General features: G+C 37.6%; 1 protein-coding gene across 1 annotated transcript; it reads right to left on the bottom strand.

Annotated features, from left to right (window-relative positions):
• Nucleotides 1-916: 916 nt before the first annotated feature.
• Nucleotides 917-12,398, bottom strand: LOC128501334 (uromodulin-like). The gene is made up of 17 exons (XM_053470769.1): nt 12,357-12,398; nt 11,742-11,843; nt 10,277-10,330; nt 9,224-9,364; nt 8,674-8,957; nt 8,483-8,602; nt 8,093-8,264; nt 6,943-7,080; nt 5,238-6,056; nt 4,772-4,909; nt 4,455-4,657; nt 3,909-4,063; nt 3,306-3,551; nt 2,740-2,902; nt 2,382-2,463; nt 1,805-1,861; nt 917-1,155 (listed from the first exon to the last, which is right to left on the bottom strand). Exons 2-17 carry the CDS (start codon nt 11,800-11,802, stop codon nt 1,094-1,096), a joined length of 2,895 nt encoding a protein of 964 aa, XP_053326744.1. The 5' UTR covers nt 11,803-11,843; nt 12,357-12,398; the 3' UTR covers nt 917-1,093.
• Between the last annotated feature and the right edge of the window lie 377 nt (nt 12,399-12,775).

Here is a 12,775-nt window from a genome sequence, read left to right as displayed (position 1 = left end):
CCTTAGCTACTGTAAGACAGTTTGGTAATTTAAGCTCTATTTATTCAAAATCAGATGTTAAATCATGCCAAGCCGCTGCTGGTGCCTTCATTTTTTTATGTTTTACTTTGATCTCAGATAAGAATGGTCAAATGCAAAGCGAAAGAATGAATGTGTCCTAAAACAACGACAGTTCCGGATTATACATTAGGCACACTAGGCATGTGCCTAAGCTCTCCAGAGGTTTAATGGACAATCCCTCGCCTGATCATCACTGATTCAGCATGGTAACATAACATATCGCATAACCCTGCACTGTCAGTGTCTATTAGATTGGGCTAAGGTAACAAAGCTGGGGCTGATGCTTGGTGCAAGTCCTGTCCCTTTTGCTTCTTCAACAGGAGATCATCACTAGTTGTTTTACTTTCTTTTGAAACCCATAGAACATGGGGTTTTTTTTACCCACAGACACTCATTTAACGCTAAAGACAATAACTTAAATTCCCTCCTCCAGGACTCAAATCAATGTAGAGAAGGATGAATCTCTATAGATACATCGATGAAGGTGGTCCATGTCGTGACTCTTATTTTATAGTTGGTGAAACCCCAAGATTTTTTTGTTTCTCCAGTTATTGAGAACTTCCTCCAGATGGAATTCAAGGATAGCGTCCTCATGGTAAGGCCACTATAGATACTTTTTAGTGCCACTACCCATTTCTTCTGTTGTTGGCAGTCTTTGCCCAATGGCCACATATGTTGTTAGCACTCTTAAGCATTAAATTAGGCCTATAGGGAGAGCCCAGTATCCATGTGTTAGCTTCTTTCATGGGCTGAGTGTGGTTCTAATGCTACCTTCCAGGATCAAGGGACATCCCAGGTACGCATATCATTTCCATGCAAGTCGTCTAAAATACTATAGAAACATTCACAGACAAAATTGTTATTCTGCTAAATTTATTAACCACTTCATTGTTCATACAAAGGAATCACATTTAATATACACTGTATTAGGTAACATGCAAATAGTTTGCGTCAAACATTCCTTTAAAGAAAATACTTGGCATAAAACTAACTAAACCATGGGCCAAGTTTCTCTTTCAATTTTCATTGAGCTTCAGTTCAGTATCTTTGCGAGTAAGTACAGCGTTAATAGAGTGGCCAACGAAGATGTTATGGCTGAAAAGAAACACAAAGAAGTGTCAGCAGATACGATTGTAAATAATAAGTATCAGTATCAGACTCATTCCCTGTCTATAAAACCTAATGCATCTAGTGATTTCCATCCTTTCTCATGGAATAAAATGTGTCATAAAATATTAGACTTCTGGATTTGGTAACATTAAAGAAAAAGTTATTAAAGTTATTTAGCTGAATATGACTGTCCCTTTAAATTAGAAGCCCCGTATTCCTTGTGTTATTGGTAGCAATAACGTTGCAGTCGATGCTTATTTCCTTTAATATAAATATACATTAATATGATCTTTGGGGCTGTCCAATAGGAATATCAGCTTACATGCAATTGGCTGTCACTACTCAGCTTCCATTGACTCTAATTAAGCATGCTACAGATCATATGCAGGAAGCACACTTAAGTATACTTCCTGTTTTCAGCAGAAGCAGCTAGGGGAGGAGAATTAGAATGAAATCATGTAGTGATTTGCATGTGTTGAGCGTCTTACGGCATAAATGGGTATTAAATAAATAGATCCATGCTCTTTCTGATTAAGACACCTAAGCGTCTTAAAGAATGTTGGTACAAAATCAGACTTTTCGTTAAGCTACCTTTTAAGGGACGTTTTTGGAGGTAATGTGAATTAACCCTTACCTCTACCCGAAGACAAAGCAGCAGGCTTTATTGCAGGTTGTGATGTTTCGGAAGATGCTGTTAATAAAAAAAAATATTATGTAAAACAAAAATATGCCAGATATCTTACAGCTATATGTAGCTGTCTGATCTTATCATGCCCTGTTACACCTCATCAGTGTCCCAAAATGTTTAATTTAAATTAAAGTAATGATGCCTGGGAGTAATTTCAATTAATGTCACATCGTAAACTCAAATGTATTTGTTTATAGTTTCAAAGTCATAGATATCCGCTAAAAATAAGATACATACTATGATGTATGAACTAAAGGCTTACTTTCTTTATTAACCCCTTAAGGACAATGGGCGGTCCCTTAACCCATTGAAAACAATGCATTTTGAGCCTGTACATGTACAGGCTTTGTCATTAAGGGGTTAATACCAGTACGTTTATATAGTTTTGTTTTTGTGTTGCGAATACCGAAATGTCTTAAAATTGTAAGCTTTATTTTATCTGTTACCCTGTCTTCTTCCTTACTTACAATAGTACCTTAGATATCCTCTAACACCAACATTTTCTTGCAAGAAAAGCAATTACCTCTGAGACGCAAAGGACCAAGCGTTAGACTGGTTGTGTTAGCATCACTGTTGGTAGATACGGATCTCGTTCTGAAGCATTGCTGCAATTAATTTCACAGAAAAGAAAATTATATGGACAGAAAATAAAAATTAAGTATGGACACAAAATGTTAAGGTATTTTGTAATGATTTAGAAAAATGCAATACCCCATATGCGTAAAAAGCTAGTAAAATAATGAGAGCTTTACCTATTGTAAGTGGCTACTATGATGGCAAGTTGAATATGTCTAAACTAATACTTCAATTTAATTAACAGATTTATGTTTAGTGAATATGATTCCTTGTGAAATTATTAACACATAAATGTTAATACTTACCGGATTACATATCTCAGAGGTTCTATCACACAAGCGGATCTGACAGTGTAAGTAAATTCTGTCGTAGTTCCCAACGAATTTAAACACCTGAACTGAGAAGCGTCCTTGCCGAGATATTCCATTCTCTGCCACGGAAATGGTGGGATCATTTCGATTGGGGCAGCTGGGGAAATAAACATCTAATAAATCAATTAATGTGGCAGGAGAATATTTATCTATAAAATACATATTATCAGAAAGTTTTTTGGGGGGCTCAGTAATTTAAAATGTGACGCAGCATTAAGATGGCATCAACCACACACGGAACAACATAACTATAAGAAGGTCACTTTTTAAAATGAATACATAAGTAAAAAGAATATATAATAACACAGGTGTAAGAATTAGAATGGGTTAAAGTTATTCTTTAGTCTAAATTTGAATCTTACTCATCTCTAGGCTTTGCTTTATCCCACATGTCCCCCATTGCCATTCATAGGCAATTTTTTTGGAGGTACCCTATAGGTTGTGTCCATTCTGGAACACCGTTAATTGTCACTTATCCTTGATTTAGAAGAAAAACATACCTGTCCCTTATAATGTAGTATCTTACTGGATTCCAGCTCTCGTAAGTGGGTGTTACATAGCAGTCTCTCATAACCAACACAAGGTTGGGCTCCCAGGTGTTTTCGATTATTACGCCAGCGTACAGCATGGACTCTGCGCTCAGCCACACTTCTGATCCTTCATAAGGGGCCGTGTAATCGGAATATTGATACAGAGCCATCTTTGCTGTGTATGTTCCTGTTCCACCAATGCTAATAGAAGTAGAACTGTGAAATGGCAAAAGTTTGTATTTTAATTTTTTGTGGTAAAGGACTGATTTTTTATGGAGTACATTTATTTTTTGTATCACCATTATATTGTTCAATATAATTTGTGCTATAACACTGATTTCCTAACAAGCAAAAGTTAAATAGCCTTCTCTCCTGTCATATCTTCTCCTTTGTTATGAATAGTTCCAGTGTCCAGCTAGCAACATTATCCATCGCAAAATATATAACTTGTAGAGAAGTTTCTCACCGCTTATAACTTTAGGTCTTTTGTACTTTAGATATTTTGTTAACTATATGTTTATCACAAGTCATATAAATCAAAGTGAATAAATAAGTGAATGTTCGATAACGTACCTGATAAATGGATTTACAGCTATCCACAGACTCACTTCCATGTTTAGTGGGTATGAACAGGAAAAGTTCACCCGAACCTCACTTCTTTGAATTATACCATCAGTTTTTGGTGAAATGTATAAAGTGTTTGCATAAGTTAAATGGGATTGATTCACCTGGAATGAAGAAATAAATAAAAATAAAATATGGTTATGAAAGTCTTTCAGCTGAATATGCTGAAGAAGAGACCTAAGAGGTCCCAAATTGAGAAGGGCAGCTGCACTGATTTGAAGAACTAGAATGCTAGATTGTTTTATGCGTTTTCTCTTTAGGTTTCGATGCTTTGGATGGCTTGCCATTGTGCCTTACACTTAGATATTTGGCCAGACACTATGTTTCTACATCTAGAATGATGTAATAACATAGCATGATGTGTCTAGCAAGGGACTGTACGCCTGAGATCTATGAGAAGCTGGCTTTAAAATTGGGCCCATTTTACATCTCAGGCCCGGTCCTGGGTGCCATCTGTGCTCACAGAAATGGAGACGATTTGATAATTGCCCTTACTAATAGCTGTGCTCCGCATGAACCACTTCTTGGTAACATTTCAATCCTGACATAGCTTTTATCCCATCTTTCAGTATAGCTTGTACATGAGCGGTCTCTTAAATGTATTGTCGATGTATCAAATCCATTCCTCTCCAAAATGCACTTGCTATAGGACAAGATGATTTGGTTTGATCCACATTTAAGTTCTGGCATGAGATAATCTGTGGTGGAGAACAGAAAAAAGTATCATATAAGTAGTTTGTACTAGAATTCTGAATTATTTAACATAATCAACATGCCAGCATAAAAAATCAAGATCTAATGGCGCTACTTACTTGAATTGAAATTTGAATCCAAGCCATTATCATACGATTCATCTTTGCAGTGACAGTCCGAGACGCCATTAACTTTCGTACATTCTTCATCAGGAGAGCAGTGAGCAGTGGAACAGTTTAGCTCACTCAATTGTGGCTCTAGGTAGAAATGAACGTTTATTAACACAACATATCAGAAGAATAACTAAAGCATCCCATTAAAAATACACATATTTCTGTTTTGTAAAAAAAAAAATATATAAATTACCGGTATCATCAAATCACAAGAACGCAATGTTAAGATGGCTGCTCTGAAGTTGTTTTACTGTATCAAACTCTAAAATGTAAGATTTTCAGATAAGCCACAAATTTATTTTAACTTTATTTTTGCCACAGAAAGACGTATCCATGTTTAGCAGGATAAAACTGTATAATTCATTAAAACTAAAATCTATTGAAACAGACAATCAGAAAAAAAAATACTTGCCAACACAATAGCCCAAATTGCAGTTTGGGGTTCCTTTTATTTTGTACACATAGAATCCACCTGGACATGATCGGATTAAAATGGAAGAAGACCACATACAGCAGTTCCCTGACCAGCTGGCACAAACAGTCCGATTAACAATCCCTTCCTCCGTCGTGGGATGTAGGCCATTAATCCACATTGGGCTATCGGTTCCACAGCTGTACTCTGGGATGCAGTGTTCGGGTATTCTGTGATCGTGTTTGCCTTGGAATCGATACCAACCATCTAGGTAATAGTCACAATTATACCATTGGCTATAATTTCTTCCAGAAGTTAGCCTCCATTCTTCAGCAAGTACTGTGTAACTGAAACATGGGTCAACGCAGCTGAATGATCCAAAGGTTTTTATGCAGTCTGCGTTACTAAAACACGTGTTGTTTTCTTGTGCACATTCATTTACTTCGCAATATCTTCCATCTCCAAAATATTTAGAAGGACAGCTGCAAGTGTACCATCCAAGTTCATTTTTACAAACAGCTAATGGGTGACAGTCATTGAGCTCTGCACTTGCACACTCATCAATGTCAACGCAACCCAAACCTTCTTCATAAACAAATCCATTGTAACAAGAACAGTTGTAAGATCCAATGTAATTAATACAATTGCCAAAATTACAGTTATGGACCCAGTAATCTTCACATTCATCTATGTCATGGCATACTTTGCCATCTCCTTTGTACCCTTGCCTGCAGGTACACTGCTGGTATCCACCAAACTCTTCACAGGTTGCATCTGGATGACATTCATAGTTACTGCACTTTCCTACAATAAAAAGATCTTTATGAACATAGCTGAGACCTCACCATGTATGTCCCAGGGGCAAAAGAAATGGGGTCAGCTTGCAAGACGCAGCCTTTTTACCAACTGATAGGGCAAATGTTTTGCTCAGCACTTCCCTACTTCTTCTGGGAGCTCTGATAAAATAAGAGGCTTTGCCATCGGCCGCCGTTTTCATGTATTCCCTGCCTTTGCTTTCCTATTACTGTTTTTTTGTGGTGTCTGATTCCTGGGAAGACAGTTGGGGAAGTTTTGAGGTACGAATATAAGTGACAAATAGCCCATAGATAATGCATGTACGTGTCTGACCGCCTAACTTCCTTTGACTGGTTTTTGTATAAGAGGTAGTGTGTGATCTCCGGGAAGACAACTAGGGAATTTTTGAGGTATGAATATAAGTGAAAATAGCCCACGGGTAACAGATGTACTTGTCTGACCTTACTTCGTTTTCAGGGAAGGAACTCCCAGATAGCTATTGACAGGTATTTAACCTTAAATCAAACACCACGCTTAAGATGCCCTCTTTTGGAATGAGCCATGCTTACCTTGTGATTCAAAATCTGTAAAATAAACAGGAAATAGTAAGTTATTAATACATGCGCACATATCCGTGGAAATATAGTCCTGAAGTTACAAAATTACATTTGTTGTAGATTAAATCTGTTTTTTGGTGCTAAAATGCAGTAATTATAATTTTTATTGTTTGGGTAAAAACTATATATATTAAGACATGTTGAAATAATAGATATGTTTACAAGTGGCACACATGTTTACTTGTTCACAAATATATGTACAGAAATTATATTCCCAAAACCAAATGGTAACTTTCTTATGGGATAAATGTTTTATTTATGCATTTATGAAATATAAATATAAATATACCTACCAGTGAATCCCAAAACCTTTACAGAGCTGTTCCCTTTATTAGTTATTTCTATATACCAGTTTCCAGAAATAGGATTTCTCACCAAATATGATCTTCCTTTGACATGTGATAGAACTTGTTCATATTCAACACGGTTTCCTAAAAATAGCGTACCAAAAAAAAAGAACAAATACTTCGTCATCCTTACCCAAGCAGTCCCATACATTCTGTCTCTTTCTTTTTCAATCTTATATAATAGAATGTAAGGACCATCATCTCGTAACATGTCGTAACATGCTCATCCTATTGTCCACTTTGTATATTTTCAGTTTTGATGTTTTGTTTTTTACTCTATTTTTGTAACATCATTACTGAATTCTGGTGCTCAAATATTACATAAAATTACAGCAAATAAAAAAGGTGAAGATGTATTAAAATTAATGTAAAGGGCATATATATATTTTTTGAACATATATTAACATCAAATATATTTCTGTGATAAAACAGATCTTTGAGTGTGCTTGTGTTTTACATATTTGATGTAAGATTATTAATAATTGTACATATATATATATTTAGCTTCCTTAATAATTAAATACTTTAATTAGGACAGATAGAGAAAATCCATATTAAATCTGAACACGTTTGGACCTCACAGTTATCCTGAATACTGCTGGATAAATTAGCCCCTTTCACTGTGCGTCCTGACATTAGAATTTCAGTTACGGAATATCAACTTTTAATAAATACAATGGATGCGCAACATAAGTTAGTGGAGTTCTCATGTGTTATTGCACATGCGCAGACTGCATACTTATCTATGAAACAGAAAAATAAGACAGAAACCATGCATGTACTCCATGGCTCCACTATGCATTTCACCCACAGAGCGTCTAGGTACATTATTACATTATTTTAAGGTGGTAAGAGTACAAACATGCATAGTGCATTTCATTATCTGCCATAATTAGGATAATTATACATATATCATGGTATGGGGCCATGTGCAAAGTGCAAAATCAGGCACCTCTGTAGTCCCAGCAGTGCATGCGGTGGCCCCTGGGACCTTACCCAGTAACCTCGACAGCCTCTCAACACAAGCATTACGTTAGTCATGCTTCACAATTGCCGTTTCAAATACATTTTGTGTATTTAGTCGTGGGATACTCACCAGTACCGTCAGCAAGAGTGAAGTTTGCATTCCCGCCAGTTGTAATTAATAGATATGCTAATGATGTAACGTTGAACACATCTGTGTGTACGCCATTGGTGTTTAAATTTTTATTCATAATACGTAAAGAATTGAGGGGTTTAGCAAGATACAAATCCAACCCGTAGACTACCTGTGGAAATAATATTGGTTAGCATGTATTTTGTAATGAAAATAGAACCCTTTCATTTTCCTATTCACGTCTTGCCTGCGGTTTACTGTAGCTGAGTATAATAGTTTTCTTTGTGTGTATGTTAGCATTCATTATTATTATTGTTATAGTCTTACATTTGGGACATAAAGTAATCAGATCATTGCAATGTATTGTAAATGAATAGAAATACAACTTACCTGCGATATACTGAAGTCGTCCACACTTATAATGTGCCCAAAGCTCCGAGATGCAATTTCATTAAAAATACTTTCCGCTGTGCTGCTAATGTTACAGCGATTATATACAACAAAGAAAACCTGGAACACAAACATGATTTTAAACATGGGGACATTAGATTCATGTTCATGCAGTTAGATGTATACCTTACCTGGGATTTCTTTTCCTCGAGCAGGTGGAATATCTGATTCAACAGCACTGTGTCATTGGAGTCCGCCATAGAACCACTGCTGATCACCAGTATAAAGGCACCAGCTGGTGAGTCGTCAAGCGCCTTCTTCAGTCCCAGTAAAAGGGATTGCTTGCAGTACTGTTGCTCGTAATAATTATAGTCATTGTAATAACTGAAAAAGCTGTCATAAACGTCCCAGAAATTATAATTATCTATGGTGCTTAAAAATCCCATCTTGGTGGTTACAGCATTTTCAGTGACATCTTGAAGAAGAAAGTGTAAAAAAGGGGACAACAGTTATGAACTTCAGTGAAGTTACAAATGGTCAACTAGACAGCACTCCCCTAGGTCAGGTAGAAGTTACTGAGTTAAAGAAACTGTCCACTGCCTCAAACAAACATGAATGCACCTAGAAGCACTTGGTCTTGTTTTAGCCTTGTCCACTTCTACTGGGTTCCATTTATCTCAGTAAATAAAAATAAAAAGAAGAATGTATCCTTAAATGAATAAAGGATGTGTCAATGCTTACTTGTATTGTTGAGCTTTATGGCTCTGTATTGTCGGACACCGCAGGGATATCTGTCAGACACCCGAAGAACAAGCCTGCCAATAGCATAAATGTAGCTCCAGGGATATATATTGTCAGTTAGCAAAGTAAAAGAAGTAGCCTCTAAAATAAATGAAAAGAAATATTTACACAGACTAGACTAGACATTGCTAGACTCTGATACACACATTACCAGACGTAAAACCAGAGGTCAGTCGTATTTGATATTTAAGGCTTATGCAGGAGGACCTAGCTTGACAAATTATAGTTTACTGTAGCCGTGCTATAGGTTATGGACTAGACCCTCTTTGCAGAAGATGAGTTGTGGACAAAGTAAAAAACAAAGCAGAGTTGGGAACAGTAAGTAGATCAGTCAGGCAACCAGAAATACAAGACGAGTACAGATATTGTAGTCCAAGACACAACAGAGGGGCAGGTTAACGGCTGTCAAAGCCAATGTGCTGTACCAAGGATAAAGCAAACCTTGTTGTCAAGGAATAGGCCAGTCTAACCCCAAACTGTCAGGGATCAGCACACCCAGAGTTTAAATGATGTCAGAAAGCAAAGAACACTGGTGCCCATTGGCAAAGAGGCAAACGTCTGTGCATATTCCTGCCCAGTATATCCAATAAATTGGGACGTTTTCACTGTATCCAGTGCGCATCAGCGTTCTTTCTTTTCCGTATGTATTGTTGCCCAGATGGAGCAGAGGTAGTGTTTGTCTGATACCTGCACATTGATGAACAAAGTAAGGAGTCCTATACAGAGGTACAGGCCTGATATTACCTCTGAAGCGGGCAGAGGTGTGCCGATGAATATTGTGCAAAGACATGCACAAAATCTAAAACGCTTCGAGAGGTAAATTCATCTACAGAGTCTACCAAGCTCTACCTTGTGTTCCTTCTCTTTTGATGAACCAAGACAGCTTACTCACACATTATTAGCACTGCAATGGGCTTCTGTTGGCCCAGTTAAAATGAAAAAATAACATTAAACATTTAATAACGCAAATGTTTTGATACATTTATTAAATACCTCTTTCTATACAGTTGTGCTGCACAGAAGCTGGAGTGCTGTAAACGGAACCATCTACAAAATAATATACATGTTATTATCTGTTACTTACATTTTTTTATATACTGCTACTTTATATTTTTATAAAGTACTTTAATCAACATAATTGTTAAATGTTATCATACCAAAAACCCCTGGCAAAAAATAGACAATTGAGTGTGGAGTAGGAGCCGTTAAAATTTTCATAGGTCGTCTTCTAATCAGACCTCGAATAGAGGTCTGACTACAAAACTAAGATCCAGATCCCCCGCAGCGTTGCAGCGTCTGGTGCTCCACCATAGAAGCCCTGGGGGAAGTACTGGCCAGCAGCAGTGGAGGTTGTCTAAACACATCACGCAGACGTCCACTGGCTGCCAGAGAGGAGGATTCCCTGCAGCGCTACAGGAGACCTGGATGCTCCTTTCTGGCAGCCACTGAATGCCTGTGCGATGCGCGCAGACAACCTCCACTCAACCCTGCGTAGCAGCGGAGGTTGAGCGCAGACATCCACAGGCTGCCCCCACTTGACACCAGGGACTCTGGAGCCAGGGCCGGCCGAAGACTTAACGCCGCCTGGGGCGATTTAAACTTCGCCGACGCCATAATCTACGATCCCCCCCGGTACTTACCTTTAAACAGTCCTGCGGTGAGTCTCCCTGCTCTGCCACGGTGCCGGCTTGTAATGCTGAGCGCCGGAAATTGACGTCACTTCCGGCGCTCTGCATTAAAAGCTGGCACCGGGACCGAACAGGGAGACTCACCGCAGAGGAGAGAGAGAGAGAGGGGCGCCGAGCGGGTAAGCGAAAACCACTCGGTGCCCCTCTCTCTCTCCTCCGCTTCAAAAAAAAACCAAAAAAAAGCGCTTGGGGCGGCAAAGTGCCGCCCCTTCTAAAGTGCCGCCTGGGGCAATTGCCCCAGTCTGCCCCATTATAGGGCCGGCCCTGTCTGGAGCATGGGGGACAAGTCTAGGGATGCATCAGTAAGTCGGGGGGCATATCGAGGGGTTTAATGTATATCAAGAGGGGCAAATAGGGGAATAAGGCACATCTGGCTGGCAGAGTGGTAAATAGGGGGTATAAGGCATATCAGGGAGGCAAAGTGACAAATAGGGGGTATAAGGGTTGTCTTATAATCGAGCAAATACGGAAATTATATCCTTTTTTGCAAATTTTCTATCCTGTTACTTAATAAAAGATTTGACCAACTTAAAAGTGATCAACACCTATAATAACTGGTTATTGCCCTGTGGTCCCATAACACAAGACTACACTTTTGATGTAACTTAACAAAATAAAAATTGACACAAAGAGTGTAGTGTTAAAATATTTTCTTAATAATATATTTCTAGATATGTCACTATTGTTTGTTGTTTTTTGGTGTATAAAAATTACACACATTGATATTACATTACCGCTAAATATATGATGTTTTGTTTTCTTATACTTACCCGAGTACTGGGATGAAGCCAGATGAATAGTAAATATCAGTAACAATGGCAACTGATACATCTTTTAAGATCACGCACTTTAAAGAGGATTTTAAAATGTATCTTTGTAAAAGAAAATGTCGGATTAAACCATGCAAAAAACATAGATACCATAAAATCAACATTTCTGACTATTATCTATCTATCTATCTATCTATCTATCTATCTGATCATCAATGCAAATCATAACAGCCATAACAACAGAATATTTACAAATTTATTATAATACAACTATTTTTAATTTTACATTCATGGCCTTTTCTTAGAACACATCCTGTAACCAGATTCTGGGTACTTGGGCTCACAGAATAGGGCATGTACTGAAAACCAACATGAGATTCCTTCAAAATGTTCAAATGTCCCTACTATCTATGAGTGAATGGGCTAGGGGACTAAGGTAAATAACTGTCATTAAACACACTCCCACCTCCAGAAGTTACCTTATGGTAGGAAAAATATATACTTTTAAGTTCAAGAATATCTGCAACTTATTTCCCTTTTCGGTGTATTTGCAAAATATCTTAAGAACAGCTGCGTCCATTACTTAAAAAATATAGTTAGTAGGGCATAACTTACTTCGGGCAGGTCCTACAACTTCCCACCTGCTGAACACCAACTGTCTGAAAATCCAGAACTGACTTTATATATAGAATGCTACAAAAACACAATGGAAAAGTCCCGATTCAATAGCAAGGTTTTGCATTACTTTTTAGCTTTTGTTATGTTTTTTTCCCAGGCCCGTTCTGGGTTTCTCCTATTATATTATGTGAAATATATTTTGCATACCATCATTTAATATACACTTCCCTGAACATACCAGGTTTCACCGCTTATTTTTTGTGTAGATTGTGAATTGACCATATATATTATTGCACCGCACGAATCATGTTAAGTGCATGATATAATCTTCCTGACTGATAACTTATTTAAAGTGTTATAGGAATAGAATGATGTTCATATAGCTCTTATATATGAAGCAATGAAAAACATTTATC

This window comes from Spea bombifrons, chromosome 7, assembly GCF_027358695.1.
Source record: "Spea bombifrons isolate aSpeBom1 chromosome 7, aSpeBom1.2.pri, whole genome shotgun sequence".
Classification (NCBI taxonomy): Eukaryota; Metazoa; Chordata; class Amphibia; order Anura; family Pelobatidae; genus Spea; species Spea bombifrons.
Note: the sequence above shows the minus strand (reverse complement) of the source record. Positions and strands in the feature narration are given on the sequence as shown.

Coding starts and splice junctions, on each gene's coding strand:
- LOC128501334 (XM_053470769.1), bottom strand. CDS start 11,802: ATGTATCAGTTGCCATTGTTACTGATATTTACTATTCATCTGGCTTCA. Junction 4,658..4,771: donor GGATTCAAATTTCAATTCAA/GTAAGTAGCGCC, acceptor TCTCCACCACAG/ATTATCTCATGCCAGAACTT. Junction 3,552..3,908: donor GCTGTAAATCCATTTATCAG/GTACGTTATCGA, acceptor GCCATTTCACAG/TTCTACTTCTATTAGCATTG.